Consider the following 15,170-nt stretch of genomic DNA (forward strand, 5'->3'; position numbering starts at 1 on the left):
TCCCCACCCCCAACACCAGCCCCCAAAGTTAATCATGTGTGGCCCGGATCCTTCATAAACCTGGGTGTCTGAGTTTGCCATGTTCCCTCTGGCAGAAGCCAAGGCCTCCTCATTGGCACTGCTGACACTAGGGTTTCCTCTGATTGGCCGGACATCAGCCCTCCGGGGTCTTGATTCCAGCAGAAGGCCCACTGGTGGCCTTATTATTGCCTGACTGTCTGTGTGGATTCAGCAGGCCTTTCTGCAAAGAGGTGTCGCGGACCTCCTTCCAATTCTCCAGCCACTGCCAACTCAGCCCCAGCCACGGTCACCATGAAACCATCATTGATTGTTGCAAAAATCCATCTGATTCATTTATGTCCTTCAGGGAGGAAGATCTTACCCAGTTTGGCCTACACATCATTGCGGATCCAGAGCAAAAATGGCTTCCTCCTTACTGAACTCTGAAATGGCTCGGGCAAGCAACTCAGTTTAACTGAGACAACTGGGGTTGAGTAACAAACGTTGGTTTATCCAGGGAGCCCACACCCCAGGAAAGAAGAGGGGAAAAAAAATCCACACGCACCAGGAAACTATTAATTGAAGTTCCTCATCTCTGATACAATTTTAGCAATTCTGCTCTCCATCATGTCAAAGGCCTTGATATACTTTCTAAAGCATGCATTACAGTAATCTATCTGATGCCAACTCTGTTTATAAAGGCTAAGCCTAATGTCCACACTTACAGACTATAAGCTTCTTGATAAAGTGATGATCTTGCCCGTTTATAAATGGCTTTCTCAATGAGTTCCACCACCTCAGTTAGTTTGCCCCTCTTCACTCTACCAAATGTTACCACTTACACTTTTGCATTAATTTTTATATATATGTCTGCTTCTTTGACCAAGTGCAAGCATCATTTTGAAGTCCGAATTTCACTGCAAGGTGTGTTGTTCATACCTCTCAACAGCTGGCATAATATATAAAATAGCAAGTCCCTTTGACAATTTTAATAGAGTACTCAAAGTATTCAACCAGCCCATGCTTACAGAACAATGTCTCTGATTCCACAACTCGACATCAATTGCTGAACCATCCGAAGTGTGCTAAAAGTTACATTAACAACTAGTTTAAGATTATTATTTGCCCTTGCAATGTAGTTTACTTCCACTTGCTGAAAGCTTATATATATTCATAGACAGGGACTTGACCTTGGCAGGAGGAGGAAACTGGTCCAGGCATTGCGTGTTTTTTGAATTAACTAAAAGTATGGAAGGGCATTAGTTCCATGGTATACTTTTGATGGCTATTTCTCAACTGATCTGTGTTCCCTCCCTGCCTAAGGTATGATGCCTAGAAGTGCTGTCAGTACTGCAGTTAATGTCTAAGCAGGCCATTTTATGACTGAAGCATTACCTTTTAAATTAATTTCTGTAGCAGTTCATGGCATTTTCATGGTCAATATACCTGGACCATCAAATTTCTTTGGACCTCCACTGTTTCTAGCTTTTTGCCATTTGAAAACTACTGTTCTGCTCTTAAGTTCATAGTGGATGACTTCACAAATGCCTGCATTGTTGATCCATACTGCTTACAATACTACCATCTGCAAAACAGGATGTGTAGTTTTATATTTCAATATCTAAGTTGTTCACAAATTTGAATGTTTGAGGCCCCATCTTTGAGGTGCACCAGCAGTAACATCCTTTTAATTGGAGTACCTGCCTAATATTCTTGTTCTGTTTCTTACTGCTCAGCCAATATCATCACTAGATCAATAATTTGCCTTTAGCATCATGAACTTTATTTGTAGCTAACAGTGTCTCATGAGGGACTTTCAGGATCAAACGCCTTTTAGAAGTTCATATAAGTAACTTGAATCGACATTGTTCTGTCCAATATGTTAAGCCACCTTTTCAAAAATTTCAAACAGATCCTTCGATTATGATCTACCCCTTACAGGTCCATTCCAGAGCACACTCAGCAGCTGAACATTTTCAAGGTGCTCAATAATCCTACCCTTAATTATTGACTCTAACAATTTCCCAACAACAGATGTTAGGCTAGCTGATCTATAATTCCCTTGTTGGTTCCACTCCTCTCACCTTTCTAAGTAGTGGAGCAACATGCAAAATTTTCCAATTGAAAGAAATGGTTCCCAAATATAGCAAACATTGGGACATGGGGTTCTCACTTACTTCTTGTAAAACTACAATAGAAATTATTTGGTCCTGGGGAACTACCAGACTTCATCCATTGCTGTTATTTTGAATATATTTTGTTGCGTTTTTACCTCTGAGTGAATATTGGTTGCAGAGCATATACACTTAATGGTAAGGTCCTAGGGAGTGTTGCTAAACAAAGAGACCTTGGAGTGCAGGTTCATAGCTCCTAGAAAGTGGAGTCGCAGGTAGATAGGATGACTCTATGGAGGAAGGAGAGAGAGTGGAAGTCCATCTGAAGCAAGCTGGAGAAGATGGCAACTTGGATTCACTCTGCCCTTTTAATTTAGACCCGCTGCTTGTGAAGAAGGCGTTTGGTATGCTTTCTTTTATTGGTCAGAGTATTGAGTACAGGAGTTGGAAGGCCATGTTGCGGCTGTACAGGACATTGGTTAGGCCACTGTTGGAGTATTGCGTGCAATTCTGGTCTCCTTCCTATCGAAAAGATGTTGTGAATCTTGAAAGCACTCAGAAAAGATTTACAAGGATGTTGCCAGGGTTGGAGGATCTGAGCTATAGGGAGAGGCTGAACAGGCTGGGGCTGTTTTCCCTGGAGCGTTGGAGGCTGAGGGGTGACTTATAGAGGTTTACAGAATTATGAGGGGCATGGATAGGATAAATAGACAAAGTCTTTTCCCTGGAGTTGGGGAGTCCAGAACTAGTGGGCATAGGTTTAGAGTGAGAGGGGAAAGATATAAAAGAGACCTAAGGGCGCAACTTTTTCACGCAGAGGATGGTACGTGTATGGAATGAGCTGCCAAAGGAAGTGGTGAAGGCTGGTACAATTGCAACACTTAAGAGGCATTTGGATGGGTATATGAGTAGAAAGGGTTTAGAGGGCTATGGACCGGGTGGAGGAAGGAGAGAGAGTGGAAGTCTAGCTGAAGCAAGCTGGAGAAGATGGCAACTGGGATTCACTCTGCCCTTTTAATTTAGACTCGTTGCTTGTACCGAAGACAAAATAATTTGCTTACACCTGCAGCAAATGTGAGTTATGAGCCTTTCAAACGTCTAATAAATTTGGTAATTCACAACTCCTCAATCAAGTACAACTCATTTAAATGGTAATTCCGAAGGTCTCCCAGTCAATAAATAAAGAACGGTGTTGACTGCTGTTCTGAGGCATCCTGTACGCTGTGGTTCTGTTATCCCATAATAATCCACTGGGCTGCCCATGTTAGAAACAAGTGGAGGAATCAGCAACTGCAGAACTTCTCTGGCCTCTGTTCGTGCTTGAATGTTATACTTTAAAATCATTTCTGATTTTGTCACAACAGAGGAATTTCTGCATGTACTATCAAAAGTTAATTTAATGCTATCAATAACCTTAATATAGATGTGCTATGGGATCTGGAGTTTGGGAAATAGGGCTAAAAAGGCACACTGACTAAGGGAAGATTAGTATCAACAAGAGTGCAAAACTTTAAATAAGGGCTCAATATTAAATACGGCTACAAAATTAAACAGGATTTCAGTACTAAATTAGGTACAATCAGAATTATGAGAATAACACTTAAGTAGGACGCATATTGAAACTGCAGTGAAATATTCAACAGTGATGTATTAAATGGGCTGCACTATTATATAGGATTAGAGCCAGGTAGAAGTAAAACAAAATGATTGCAATGATATGAAAGTGGTGCAAATTATATATCATAGCATTAATATTAGAATATAATTCAGAGGTACACCTAAAGAGGTTTGTGAATGAGGAATTTTTATTATTTTTAGAACATGGAACATAGAGCAGTACAGCACAGAAACGGGCCCTTCAGTCCGTGATGGTGTGCCAAATATGACGCCAAATTAAACTATTTCCTTCCACCTGCCTTGGTCCATATCCCTCCATTTCTTGCACTTTCATGTGCTCATCTAAAAGTCCCTTAAACGCCCCTATTGTATCTGTCTCCGGCAGCACACTCTATAATCCTGCCATTTTCTGTGTGAAAAACCTGCTCCTCACATCTCCTTTGAACTTTCCCCCTCTCACCTTAAATGCATGCCCCCTGCCATTAGGCACTTCAACTCTGGGAAAAAGATTCTGACCGTCAACACAATCCATGCATCTCACAATTTTATAAGCTTTGATCAAGTCTGCCCTCAGTCTCCATCGGTCGAGAGAAAACAACCTGAGATTTTCTAGCCTCTCCTTATAGTTTATACTCTCTAATCCAGGCAGCATCCTGGTAAACCTCTTCTGCACTCTTTCCAAAGCTTTCACATTGTTCTTGTACCGTTGAGTCATTTCTCTAGTTGAATAAGTGGTGTAAATGTTTGTTGCTTAAAGCACTGTTAAAGAAATAATAGATATCTTGAAGACATAATAATTTCCACCGCTACCAATCAGAGAAAGGAAATTAAAATTATCTAACTTTGATGAGAGGAATTCTAACCCACCATTTATTTTCTTTGTTGGTAATCTCTCAAAACAGTCTTTCCTATAAACTGCTGTGCAATGGATGCCATTGTCTGCAATTAGTTTACCATTCAGTTGACCAAATAACTCAACCCATCTGTAACTAGGCTTGTAGCAAAGTGAGAATGTGACTTCATTAGTAATCTGAAGTAATAAATGAATACTAGGGGCATGAATTCAAATCCTGCTATGACAGCTGTGGGGACTGAAATCAAATTAGTTAATTGATCTGTAATTAAAAAGCTAGTCTTATTAGTAATTATGATGAAACAACTGGATTGCTATTTTTGCCATGCTTTGGTTAAATAAGATTCTGATGAATCCCCATTGGATTTATCAGAGAATACATTAAGTTGATGACCTATTTTGAGCACTGTACAAAACCCTTTTCTTTGACATATATCTTCCTTTCATTTTGACAACTTATCTTTGAATTGCTCACAGGAAATGCTGTGATGTGTTTTAAATTATGTGTAGATGGATAAGTATGTACCTGTCAGGTAGGGAGGAAGTGGTTGAGTGAGGGAGTTGTGGTTTACTAAAAAGGTTTAAGCCCTTGTCAAGAGGAAGAAGGTGCTTTATGTTAGGATGAGACATCAAGACTCAGTTAGAGGACTTGAGAGTTACAAGTTAGATATGAAGGATCTAATGAGAGAGCTAAGAAGAGCCAGGAGGGAGCATGATAAGTCATTGGCTGATAGGATCAAGGAAAACACTAACACTTTCTATGTCAGGAATGAAAGAATGAGGAGAGAAAGATTAGGGCCAATCAAGGACAGTAGTGAGAAGTTGTGCATGGAGTCCGAGGAGATGGGAAAAGCACTAAATAAATATCTTTCATCAGTATTCACACTGGAAAAAAAAACAATGTTGTTGAGGTGAATACTGAGATACAGGTTGCTAGACTAGACGGGATTGAGGTTCACAAGGAGGAGATGTCAGTAATTCGGGAAAGTGTGAAAATAGATAAGTCTCCTGGGATTTATCCTCGAGTCTCAGGGCAGCCAGAAAGGAGATTGCAGAACCTTTAGCTTTATGTCATCATTGTCCATAGGAATAGTGCTAGAAGACTGGGGGATAGCAAATGTTGTCCCCTTGTTCAAGAGGGGGAGTAGAGACAGCCCTGGTAATTACAGACCAGTGAGCCTTACTTCAGTTATGGGAAAGTGTTGGAAAAGGTTATAAGAGATAGGATTTATAATCATTGTGAAAGGAATATGTTGATTAGAGATAGACAACACAGTTTTGTGAAGGGTAAGTTGTACCTCACAAACCTTATTAAGTTCTTTGAGAAGGTGACCAAGCAGATGGATGCAGGTAAAGTGGTTGATGTGGTTTATTTGGATTTCAATAAGGAGTTTGATAAGGTTCCCCATGGTAAGCTACTACACAAAATATGGAGGTATGGGATTGAGAGTAATTTAGCAGTTTGGATCAGAAATTGGCTAGTTGTAAGAAGACAGATGGGGGTGGCTGATGGGAAATATTCATTTTGGAGTTCAGTTACTAGTGTGAACCACAAGGATCTGTTTTGGGGCCACTGCTGTTTTTATAAATGACCCAGATAAGGGCATAGAAGGATGGGTTAGTAAATTTGCAGATGACACTAAGGTCAGTGGAGTTGTGGATAGTCAAGAAGGATTTTTTAGATTACTTTCAGTGTGGAAATAGGCCCTTCGGCCCAACAAGTCCACACCGACCCGCCGAAACGCAACCCACCCATACCCCTACACTTACCCCTTCACCTAACACTACAGGCAATTTAGCACGGCCGATTCACCTGACCTGCACATCTTTGGACTGTGGGAGGAAACCGGAGCACCCGGAGGAAACCCACGCAGACACGGGGAGAATGTGCAAACTCCATACAGTCAGTCGCCTGAGGCGGGAATTGAGCCCGGGTCTCTGGCCCTGTGAGGCAGCAGTGCTAGCCACCGTGCCGCCCACATGTTGCAGGGTACAGAGAGACATAGATAAGCTGCAGAGCTAGATTCTAAGGTAGCAAATGGAGTTAATGTGGAAAAGTGTGAGGTCATTCACTCTGGAAGGAGCAACAGGAATGCAGAATACTGGGCTAATGGTAAGATTCTTGGTAGTGTGGATGTGCAGAGAGATCTCGGTATCCATGTACATGGATCCCTGAAAGTTGCCACCCAGTTTGTCAGGGTTGTTAAGAAGGCATACAGCGTGTTAGCTTTTATTGGTAGAGGGATTGAGTTTCGGAGCCATGAGGTCATGTTGTAGCTGTACAAAACTCTAGTGCCGCTGCACTTGGAGTATTGCGTACAGTTTTGGTCACTGCGTTATAGGAAGCATGTGGAAGCTTTGGAAAGGATTCAAAGGAGATTTACTAGGATGTTGCCTGGTATGGAGGGAAGGTCTTCGGGACTTCAGGCTGTTTTCGTTGGAGAGAAAAAGTCTGAGAAGTGACTTTATTGAGACATATACGATAATCAGAGGGTTAGATGGGGTGGATAGTGAGACCCTTTATTCTCAGATGGTGATGGGGGACATAGCTTTAAATTGAGCGGTGATTGACATAGGACAGATGTCAGGGTAATTTCTTTATTCAGAGAGTAGTAAGGATGTGGAATGTCCTGCCAGCAACAGTGTTGGACTCACCAACATTAAGGACATTTAAATGGTTGTTGGATAAATATATGGATGAAAATGGAATAGTGTAGGCTTCAGATTGGTTTCACAGATCCGTGCAAGGGCCTGTACTATGCTATAATGTTCTATGTTCTATGATAATGAAAAGTAAACTGTATGAAGGAGCAGCGCTCCGAAAGCTAGTGCTTCCAATTAATGTTGGACTATAACTTGGTATTGTGTGATTTTTAACTTTGTACACCCAAGTCATGGAATATAACTGTTTACAAAGCTTTGGGTATTATGGGTTTATTATTCTCAGTGGACAATTCCTTAGACCAAAAATACTGTTTACTGTGTTAGCTTCAGAGAGCTCTCAGAGCCAAGAGTGTGGTGCTGGAAAAGCATAGCTGGTCAAGCAGCATTGGAGGAGCAGAAAAATCGATGTTTCAGGCAAAAGCCCTTCATCAGAAATTAGGGTGTGCCTCATTGCCCGAAATGTCGATTTTCCTGCTCCTCGGATGCTGCCTGACCGGCTGTGCTTTTCCAGCACCACACTCTTGGCTCTAATCTCCAGCATCTGCAGTACGCACTTTCACTTTCAGAGAGCTCTCCCCCTAATCAGGAGTGTTAGAGATCAAACCTTGGTAGGTCCAAGATGGTGGCATAGTAGGGTTCCTGTGCTGGAGCTCATCTGCTCTGACTGCTTTGCTTTTGCGTTCTTTCCCTGGCTTTTCATTTTTTACTTACTTACCTTGAATGGACCTGGGGTATGGATCTCAAATGGACCCGGAGCATGGATCTCAAATGGCCCTGGGGTGTAGGTCTCATTTGGACCCGTGGCCTGGATCTGAAATGGACCTGGAGAATAGATCTCAAATGATCTGAAGCATGGATCTCAAATGGAAACGGGGTGTGGATTTCAAATGGACACAGAGCGTGGATCTCAAATAGACCTGGAGTATGGATCTCAAATGGACCCAGGGTGTCTATCCCAAATGGATCCAGAACATGGATCCTGAATGGATCGGGAGCATGGATCCTGAATGGATCGGGAGCATGGATCTCAAATGGATTCAGGTTGTGGATCTCCAATGGACCTTGGACATGGATCTCAATGGACCCAGGGCGGGGATCTCAAATTGCTCCAGAGCATCTATTTCCAATAGATTTGGAGCATGGCTCTCAAATGGACCCAGGGTGTGTATTTCCAATAGATTTGGAGCATGGATCTCAAATGGACCCTGGGTGTGGATTTCCAATAGATTTGGAGCATGGATCTCAAATGGACCCAGGGTGTGGTTCTCGAGTGGAGCCAGAGCGGGGATTTCCAGTGGACCCAGGGCATGGTCCTCAAGTGAACCCTTAATTACCTTTCCAGAGCAACCACAGGACCTGGAATCAGTAGCTGCTACATCGGCAGAGGAGAGGTCAGCGAGGTAGGTCCAGCGGCAAATGACGGTACCTATGGATCAACAACTTTGTCATTGGCTGGGTCTGGTGCTCGCAGCAGCAAAGTGATGAATAAAGTGCACCACAATAATGTCGAGGAGTCGCTGGACCAACTTCAAACATTGGTTGGTCTGCGTAGATAATGGCAAGGGGTTGGCAGAGGAATATCGGCAAAGGTGGCGCCCTAGGATTGGTGACTTTCAATGTTGGTTGTACCCAGTGCAGACGGTAGTGAGGTGTTGGAGGGTTGGTGTTGCAAGCAGTGCTGAGGGTGATGATCTGGCTCAGGACTGATGGACTCTCTTCAAGCAATATCTGTCTTTCTTTATTCTTAAATTATTCAAAATGGCGCTGCATCGCGGAGACAAACGGAAGCATTTCATTGTATTTTATTGTATTCCTACAGTAAAATATGTTTGACAATGCAACATAATTCAAAATCAAAATCAAAATCATTCCTTGGCAGGACTTGAGCCAGAGGCTGATGCTTTTGTTCAGGACTGAGATTTTTGGATTGTCAGTGACAAAGGCTCCGAGTAGAAACTCAGTAAGAGACCACTCTCGCAAGAAGGGACAATTTCAAAGACCCTACAAACACAGGCTAGCTCCTGCACTGTAAAATACTTTGCAAGCAAAATTATGGTGAGTCCACACCAACCTCAGATCTCCAGTACCCATGTTATTTTGCTTCTTATTTTACTCACTAAATATCCAAATTCACATAAAGCAAACCACATTCCAACAGGAGAGTCACATCTGTATCCTGTACACAATAGCTTTATCCAAAGAAACTGAGGCCATTTAAAACATATTTCTTCACAAATTAATCAAAAATGTAGGCAAATACCATAAGTCTGTCAGCATCCTCTATGGTTTTTGCATTAAATTCAATACGATTCACAATAAATCAAACAAAAATTCAGACAAGCGGCATTGCAATTATTAATAATGCATTGAGGTGATACATTAGCTTTAAGTTGGAAATTAAATGGAAAATGTGCACATAGATCCTAAGTCTTTTCAGTTTTGAAAGGCACAAAAATAAAATGCAATCCCATTGAAAAGAATTTCAAATACAGAGCACTCGGTAATGAAAGTGCCCTCCATATTGTTTAGCGACTAGATTTTAGCACAACCAGAAAATATATATTATCAAAACTCGCTAATACATTATCTGCAATGAAAAGTCTGGTGTTTCCTGAATTCAGTCCTACAATGATGAAAAATAAAGTTGAGGAATCCTCTCTGTTTCTGGAGATTATTTGCTGTCACCACAGACAGTGAAATGAACTGTTGTAATTACCTGTAGTGATGTCAGCTTGGCTCCACGATGATTCATGAACTGCTACTTGCAGTTTACCGTCACTGAGGTAAATCTGCAGAGCTTCAGATGCTCTGTGAAGTTCAGTGTACAGCAGCGGACCATCCTTGTTCCAGGTACGGAATTGGAAGCTGACAGATAATTCATTCATTTGACCTGTTCCAGGCAACCGCAAGTAACTGCTGGAAGTCATGAAAGTGACCGGGACGATGTGGGGCTCTGTGCAGGAAAATGTCACGTTCCCCTAAAAATACAGATAAGGGAACAAAACATATTTTATCTAAAAATGCTAACAATATATTTTAAAACAGTCGTGCAATTCACATTTTCAACAATGGCAATTAATTGAAACTTTTTCAATTCTGATAATCTAAATCTATTTTCATTTCTCATAGCGGGAACACTTCCATTTTCTTGACATGGATGCTTCACAGATCTAGACACAATTTGTTAGGTTTTCCAGTTCTCTGAACCTAAATCTTGATTCTGCTGAGGCCTTGAGCCCTCTACTTTGAAGTCAAAACAAAACCCATGCCCTACTCTAGAAAAAATTATCAATTTCGTTTCCAGTTTCCACCCTTCCCTCACCTTCACTTGGTCCATCTCAACTCCTCCTTTCCCCTCTTCACATCTCTGTTTCCATTTCTGGGGATGGGCTGTCCACTAATATCCACTGCAATTGAATCCCACAGTTACCTTCAACTATAAGTCCTCACACCTTGCTCCACGGAAGCACTCCATTCCATTCACCCAATTTCTCTGTTTCTATCTGCATCTGTTCTGTTGATGGTAGCTTCTGCAGGGGGAAATTTCACCGACGTGACCTCAGTTTTGAAATCCAAATCCAAAAGTATAACATAACATGTAGCAAATACAACTATCATCATACCAATCAAAACTGAGTGAAATCAGTCAAACCCTATTTATTTGTTCAGAGCTATAATCAAAGTTGTAATGATTGAGGATTAGCTAAATGAAGAGACGGACATCAAGTTGAGTGATTTATGTAAGGAAAAGAGGAAGAGTTGCTAACATGTTTTGATATTTGATAAACCTATCAATCTTCCTTCACACCTATCAGCTCCACCCTCCTTTCCGTCCTATCACTTTTACCCCTTCCTCCATCCACCTATTGCACTCTCAACTACCTTCTCCCCAGCCCTACCCCCCTCCCATTTATCTCTAGACCCCTGAGGCTTCCAACCTCATTCCTGTTGAAGGGCTTTTGCCCGAAACGTCGATTTTCCTGCTCCTCGGATACTACCTGACCTGATGTGCTTTTCCAGCACTACTCTATATCTACAGGTATTCTAGTAGTCTTAGTAGCAACGTCTAACTCACCAATGTAACTTGTGCCTAACTGTTATCTTACAATAAAGGGTATGCTGTTTAAAACAAGAACCTCTTCTCACTAAAATTCATCAGTGGCTTTCCTCCATCATTGTAAATCAAATAGCTCCTCAGAGCATGACAAGAAAAGAGGAATAGTGGCAGAAAACACCCTGAACTGCAAACTGGCGGTAGTTCACATCACAGGACATGCAACATGAATCTTAAGAACCACATCTGCAAATTACCTGAATCCCATAAAAGAAGAGGAGACAATTGCTTAAAGTAAATTGCTGGGTGCATGTGCATATGTTCAATGCAGTTCAATCAGCCAAATATCTGTGATGGTTGGGGCCATTGTTTTCCAGGTGGTATACATTCATACATGGGTTCCCTACACACTCCAGTAAATGTTGTATTAAAAACAAGACAGAACTCCCATATGTCATTACTCAATTAAGTTAAAATTTGAGAGTAATCGGATAGATTCTTGCTTTACCAACTGTAGATATTCAGCTAAAATCGGCTGGACTTGGTTAAAATTAAATGAAATGAGAAAACAAAAATATGTGAAGCTTGATATTGTCATAATCTTGAGAAAGGTCACCAGTTTAATGTTTCTGTGTCTGTAGGAATCTACGCGTGTGTTTAATTAAGTGCTGTGAACTCAGCAGTAATGAACGGTCCTGTCACATTAACTCTAGAAGACTAGAGTCTTGGTTTAACCTGTGACGATAGGGACTGTTTATTAGCTGAACAAGGTGCTCAATCACAGGACTGTGCTGTGTAAATATTTTATGGTAGATTGGCTGACATAACAGTAGCAGTAGTTTGAGTTGGCTAACTGAGGTCAAAGTCTGTTAAAACAAAGAGATAAACTTCTTTCCAAGGAGAAATGATCAAGTCTTAATAAGCAAATGATCAAATGAGTTGTGATGGATGACACATTTGTGATGTCTATCAGTGGTCAAACTAATCATTTGCTGGAGATTGGACCGTGTCAACATTTTAACACACAGCCTTGTCTCTATGAAAAGAAAAGGTTTGCCTCAGAGTGATAGCTAGAAAGCTCAGGATCAGTGACTGGAGTTGAAATGGAATGGACTGAATGTCTGTTTCAGTCTGATCCTCCATGTAAACCAACTTGTGATTGTCAGCATGGTTTTGATTGTTGCAGTATTATTGCGTTAATAAAGAACATTGGGTCCATCGGGTTGTTAAAACTGCCTTGGGTTATTGATATTCAGAGTAAACCCAATGGAACTGAGAAAGCGGGAGTAAAAACCTACATAGTAGATGAATGGAAGCTGGAAAGGCGTATTTGCTTTTGTGAATCAGGCAAAGGTGCCATCCAAGCTTCATGTAAAAATGGACTATTGATATTCAAATGATTGCCATGCCTGAGAACTTTCATGGAAAATAATTTAAAAGAGTAAATACTGGCCTAAAATGGGTTGCTGTAATGTACAGGAATCTACCAGAAAATATATAACTGGCTGCATTGAGATTGACATCTTATCTAAAAACTGAAAGTAGCTATCAGCATTAAGAAATCTGCAGCATTTGATTAATTTAACTTGCATAAGTTCACATATTGAGACATGGTAAGTTACCTATTTAGCATTCAGTTTCGGAAGCACGACAGTGTAAACTGAGAAATATACAAATGGACTGATATCTAGGTCTACTTTCACAGCAAAGGAGAGTGCAGAATAAATTTGAGTTGATAAGAAGAAGGTGGAAGGCTTTCTTTCTCCACATCAAATTCAGTGATGGTGAAAATGCAACTTGGGACAATAAACATTCACCAAGAATACAAGATCTACAAATATCATTACTGCTGCAGAATATGAGTCAACAATTAAATATTAGCCTTGGGTTTAAAATCCTAAACCTCAAAGACCATAAGAATTTTAAACTGTTGCTGCCTTTAACTTCCTGTCTATACAAGACACTGTCCCTACTTATCTTTTAAACTTATTACCTGTGTTTGTGTGCATGTGTGTGTTTAATTTGCATTTTTTTTTTCAGAATTAGAAGGCAATAGAATTCCTCCTTCTTTGGCTCAATAAAATCTTGTAGTTTAGCTCATTCATTTTAGTACGGTTAATTTCTTATTAATCGATGAGTGCTAGCTTCAAGAAATACAGTACAAGAAAAAAAGAAATTGTTGCAAACAACCAAGGAGGGTTTCAAAAGAAGAAAGCTGATGCCCTGCTGATCTGAAGGAAGAATCAGAACTCTATAGAAAAGAAAATTCAAGTATGGTACCAGAATGATCGGTAGGCTCAGACTCATCACAGCCTGTCCGCATCAGGGCAGTGGCATCGTTTTCTCTACATACTTCTGTAATTTTTCTTTTTCTTCTTCCTTTCCTCTTCATCTTCAAGGCCAGAGCAGTGGCAGTGGGGCAGTGTCTGCAGCATCGACAGTTGGATCAGGACACCTGAGGACAGTGATGGTTGTCCCAGAGCCTGGATTCTTGGTGACTATGACGATCCTAGTGCCTGGATCCCAGTGGCAATTGGCCTGCAGTTTGGATTTTTGGTAGTGGCAGTGCCTGACAACAGTAGGCCTGGAGCGTGGCCTATAGACAGTCTCTCCTGGGGCATTAGCATCGGTGTTACTGTTCTTAGAGCGGGATTCCTTAGGAAGCAGAACATCTTGCAGAAAACTTGCTGAAGCCCTGATGCCATGCTTCAGTTTCCATTTTGAACTGAAGATGAACTCTGAATTAAGTAATTTCTTTTTATCCTTATTGTACCTGAAAATGGCCCTGGATTGTGACGACAAAACCCTTTTCATGTATCTTCAAGTCAAATGTGGCAAGACATAGTTGGCAATCAGCATAGGACCATAACATCTGTCTGAATCACCTATTTATTTTCTGAGGTGCCAACTTCTCCAGAAGTTGTAGAATTTCTACTTAGAGTCATAATCATAGTGATGTACAGCACAGAAACCGATCCTATGATGCAAAAGGTCCATGCCAACTGGGTATCGTAATCTGATGTAGTCCCATTTGCTAACATTTGGTCCAATTCCTCTAAACTCTTCCTATTCATATACCTATCCAGATGCCTCTTAAATGTTGTGATTGTACCGGCCTCCACCACTTCTACTAGCTCATTTCATACACACACTACACTCAAGTGAAATAGTCGCCCTCCGGTCCCTTTTAAATTGTTCCAATTTCACCTCAAATTTATGCCCTTTAGTTTTAGATTCTCCCATGCAAGGAAAAGGATCTTGTCTATTTATCCTATCCATGTCCTTCATGATTTTATAAACCTCTATAAGGTCACCCCTCAGCCTTCGACACTCCAGGGAAAACAGCCCCAGCCTGTTCAGCCTCTACCTATAGCTCAAACCCTCCAACCCTAGCAACATCCTTGTAAATCTTTTCTGAATCCTTTCAAGTTTCGCAACATCTTTGCTACAGCAGGGAGACCAGAGTTGAATGCAGTATTCCAAAAGTGGCCTAACCAATGTCCTGTACAGCTGTAAAATGATCTCCCAGCTCCTATACTCAATGCACTGACCAATAAATGGAAGCCTTCTTCACTGCCCTGTCTATCTGTGACTCCACTTTCAAGGAATTATGCACCTTCACCCTTAGGTCTCTTTGTTTGGCAACACTCCCCAGGGCACTACTTTTAACTGTATAAGCCCTGCCCTGATTTGCCATACCAAAGTGCAACACCTCACATTTACCTAAATCAAACTCTATCTGTCACTCCTCAGGCCATTGACCCATCTGATCAAGGTCCTGTTGTATCCGAGGTAATATTTTTCACTTGTAGAATTTCCTTGCAGCAATTTCAAGCTGATAGCACATTGGGGACAGCCAGCATTTGTA

The 15,170-nt window shown here is 41.2% G+C and overlaps 1 protein-coding gene across 1 annotated transcript in view; it reads right to left on the reverse strand.

The window, feature by feature from the left end:
• Positions 1-15,170, reverse strand: part of LOC122551782 (contactin-associated protein-like 5) — a 1,086,426-nt gene that overhangs the window by 508,696 nt on the left and 562,560 nt on the right. The window contains exon 8 of the mRNA XM_043694246.1: positions 9,965-10,226. Coding sequence (XP_043550181.1) covers positions 9,965-10,226 — 262 coding nt within the window. The remainder of the gene's footprint in view (positions 1-9,964; positions 10,227-15,170) is intronic.

The sequence above is a fragment of the Chiloscyllium plagiosum genome, chromosome 7 (assembly GCF_004010195.1).
Source record: "Chiloscyllium plagiosum isolate BGI_BamShark_2017 chromosome 7, ASM401019v2, whole genome shotgun sequence".
In the NCBI taxonomy this organism is placed as follows: domain Eukaryota; kingdom Metazoa; phylum Chordata; class Chondrichthyes; order Orectolobiformes; family Hemiscylliidae; genus Chiloscyllium; species Chiloscyllium plagiosum.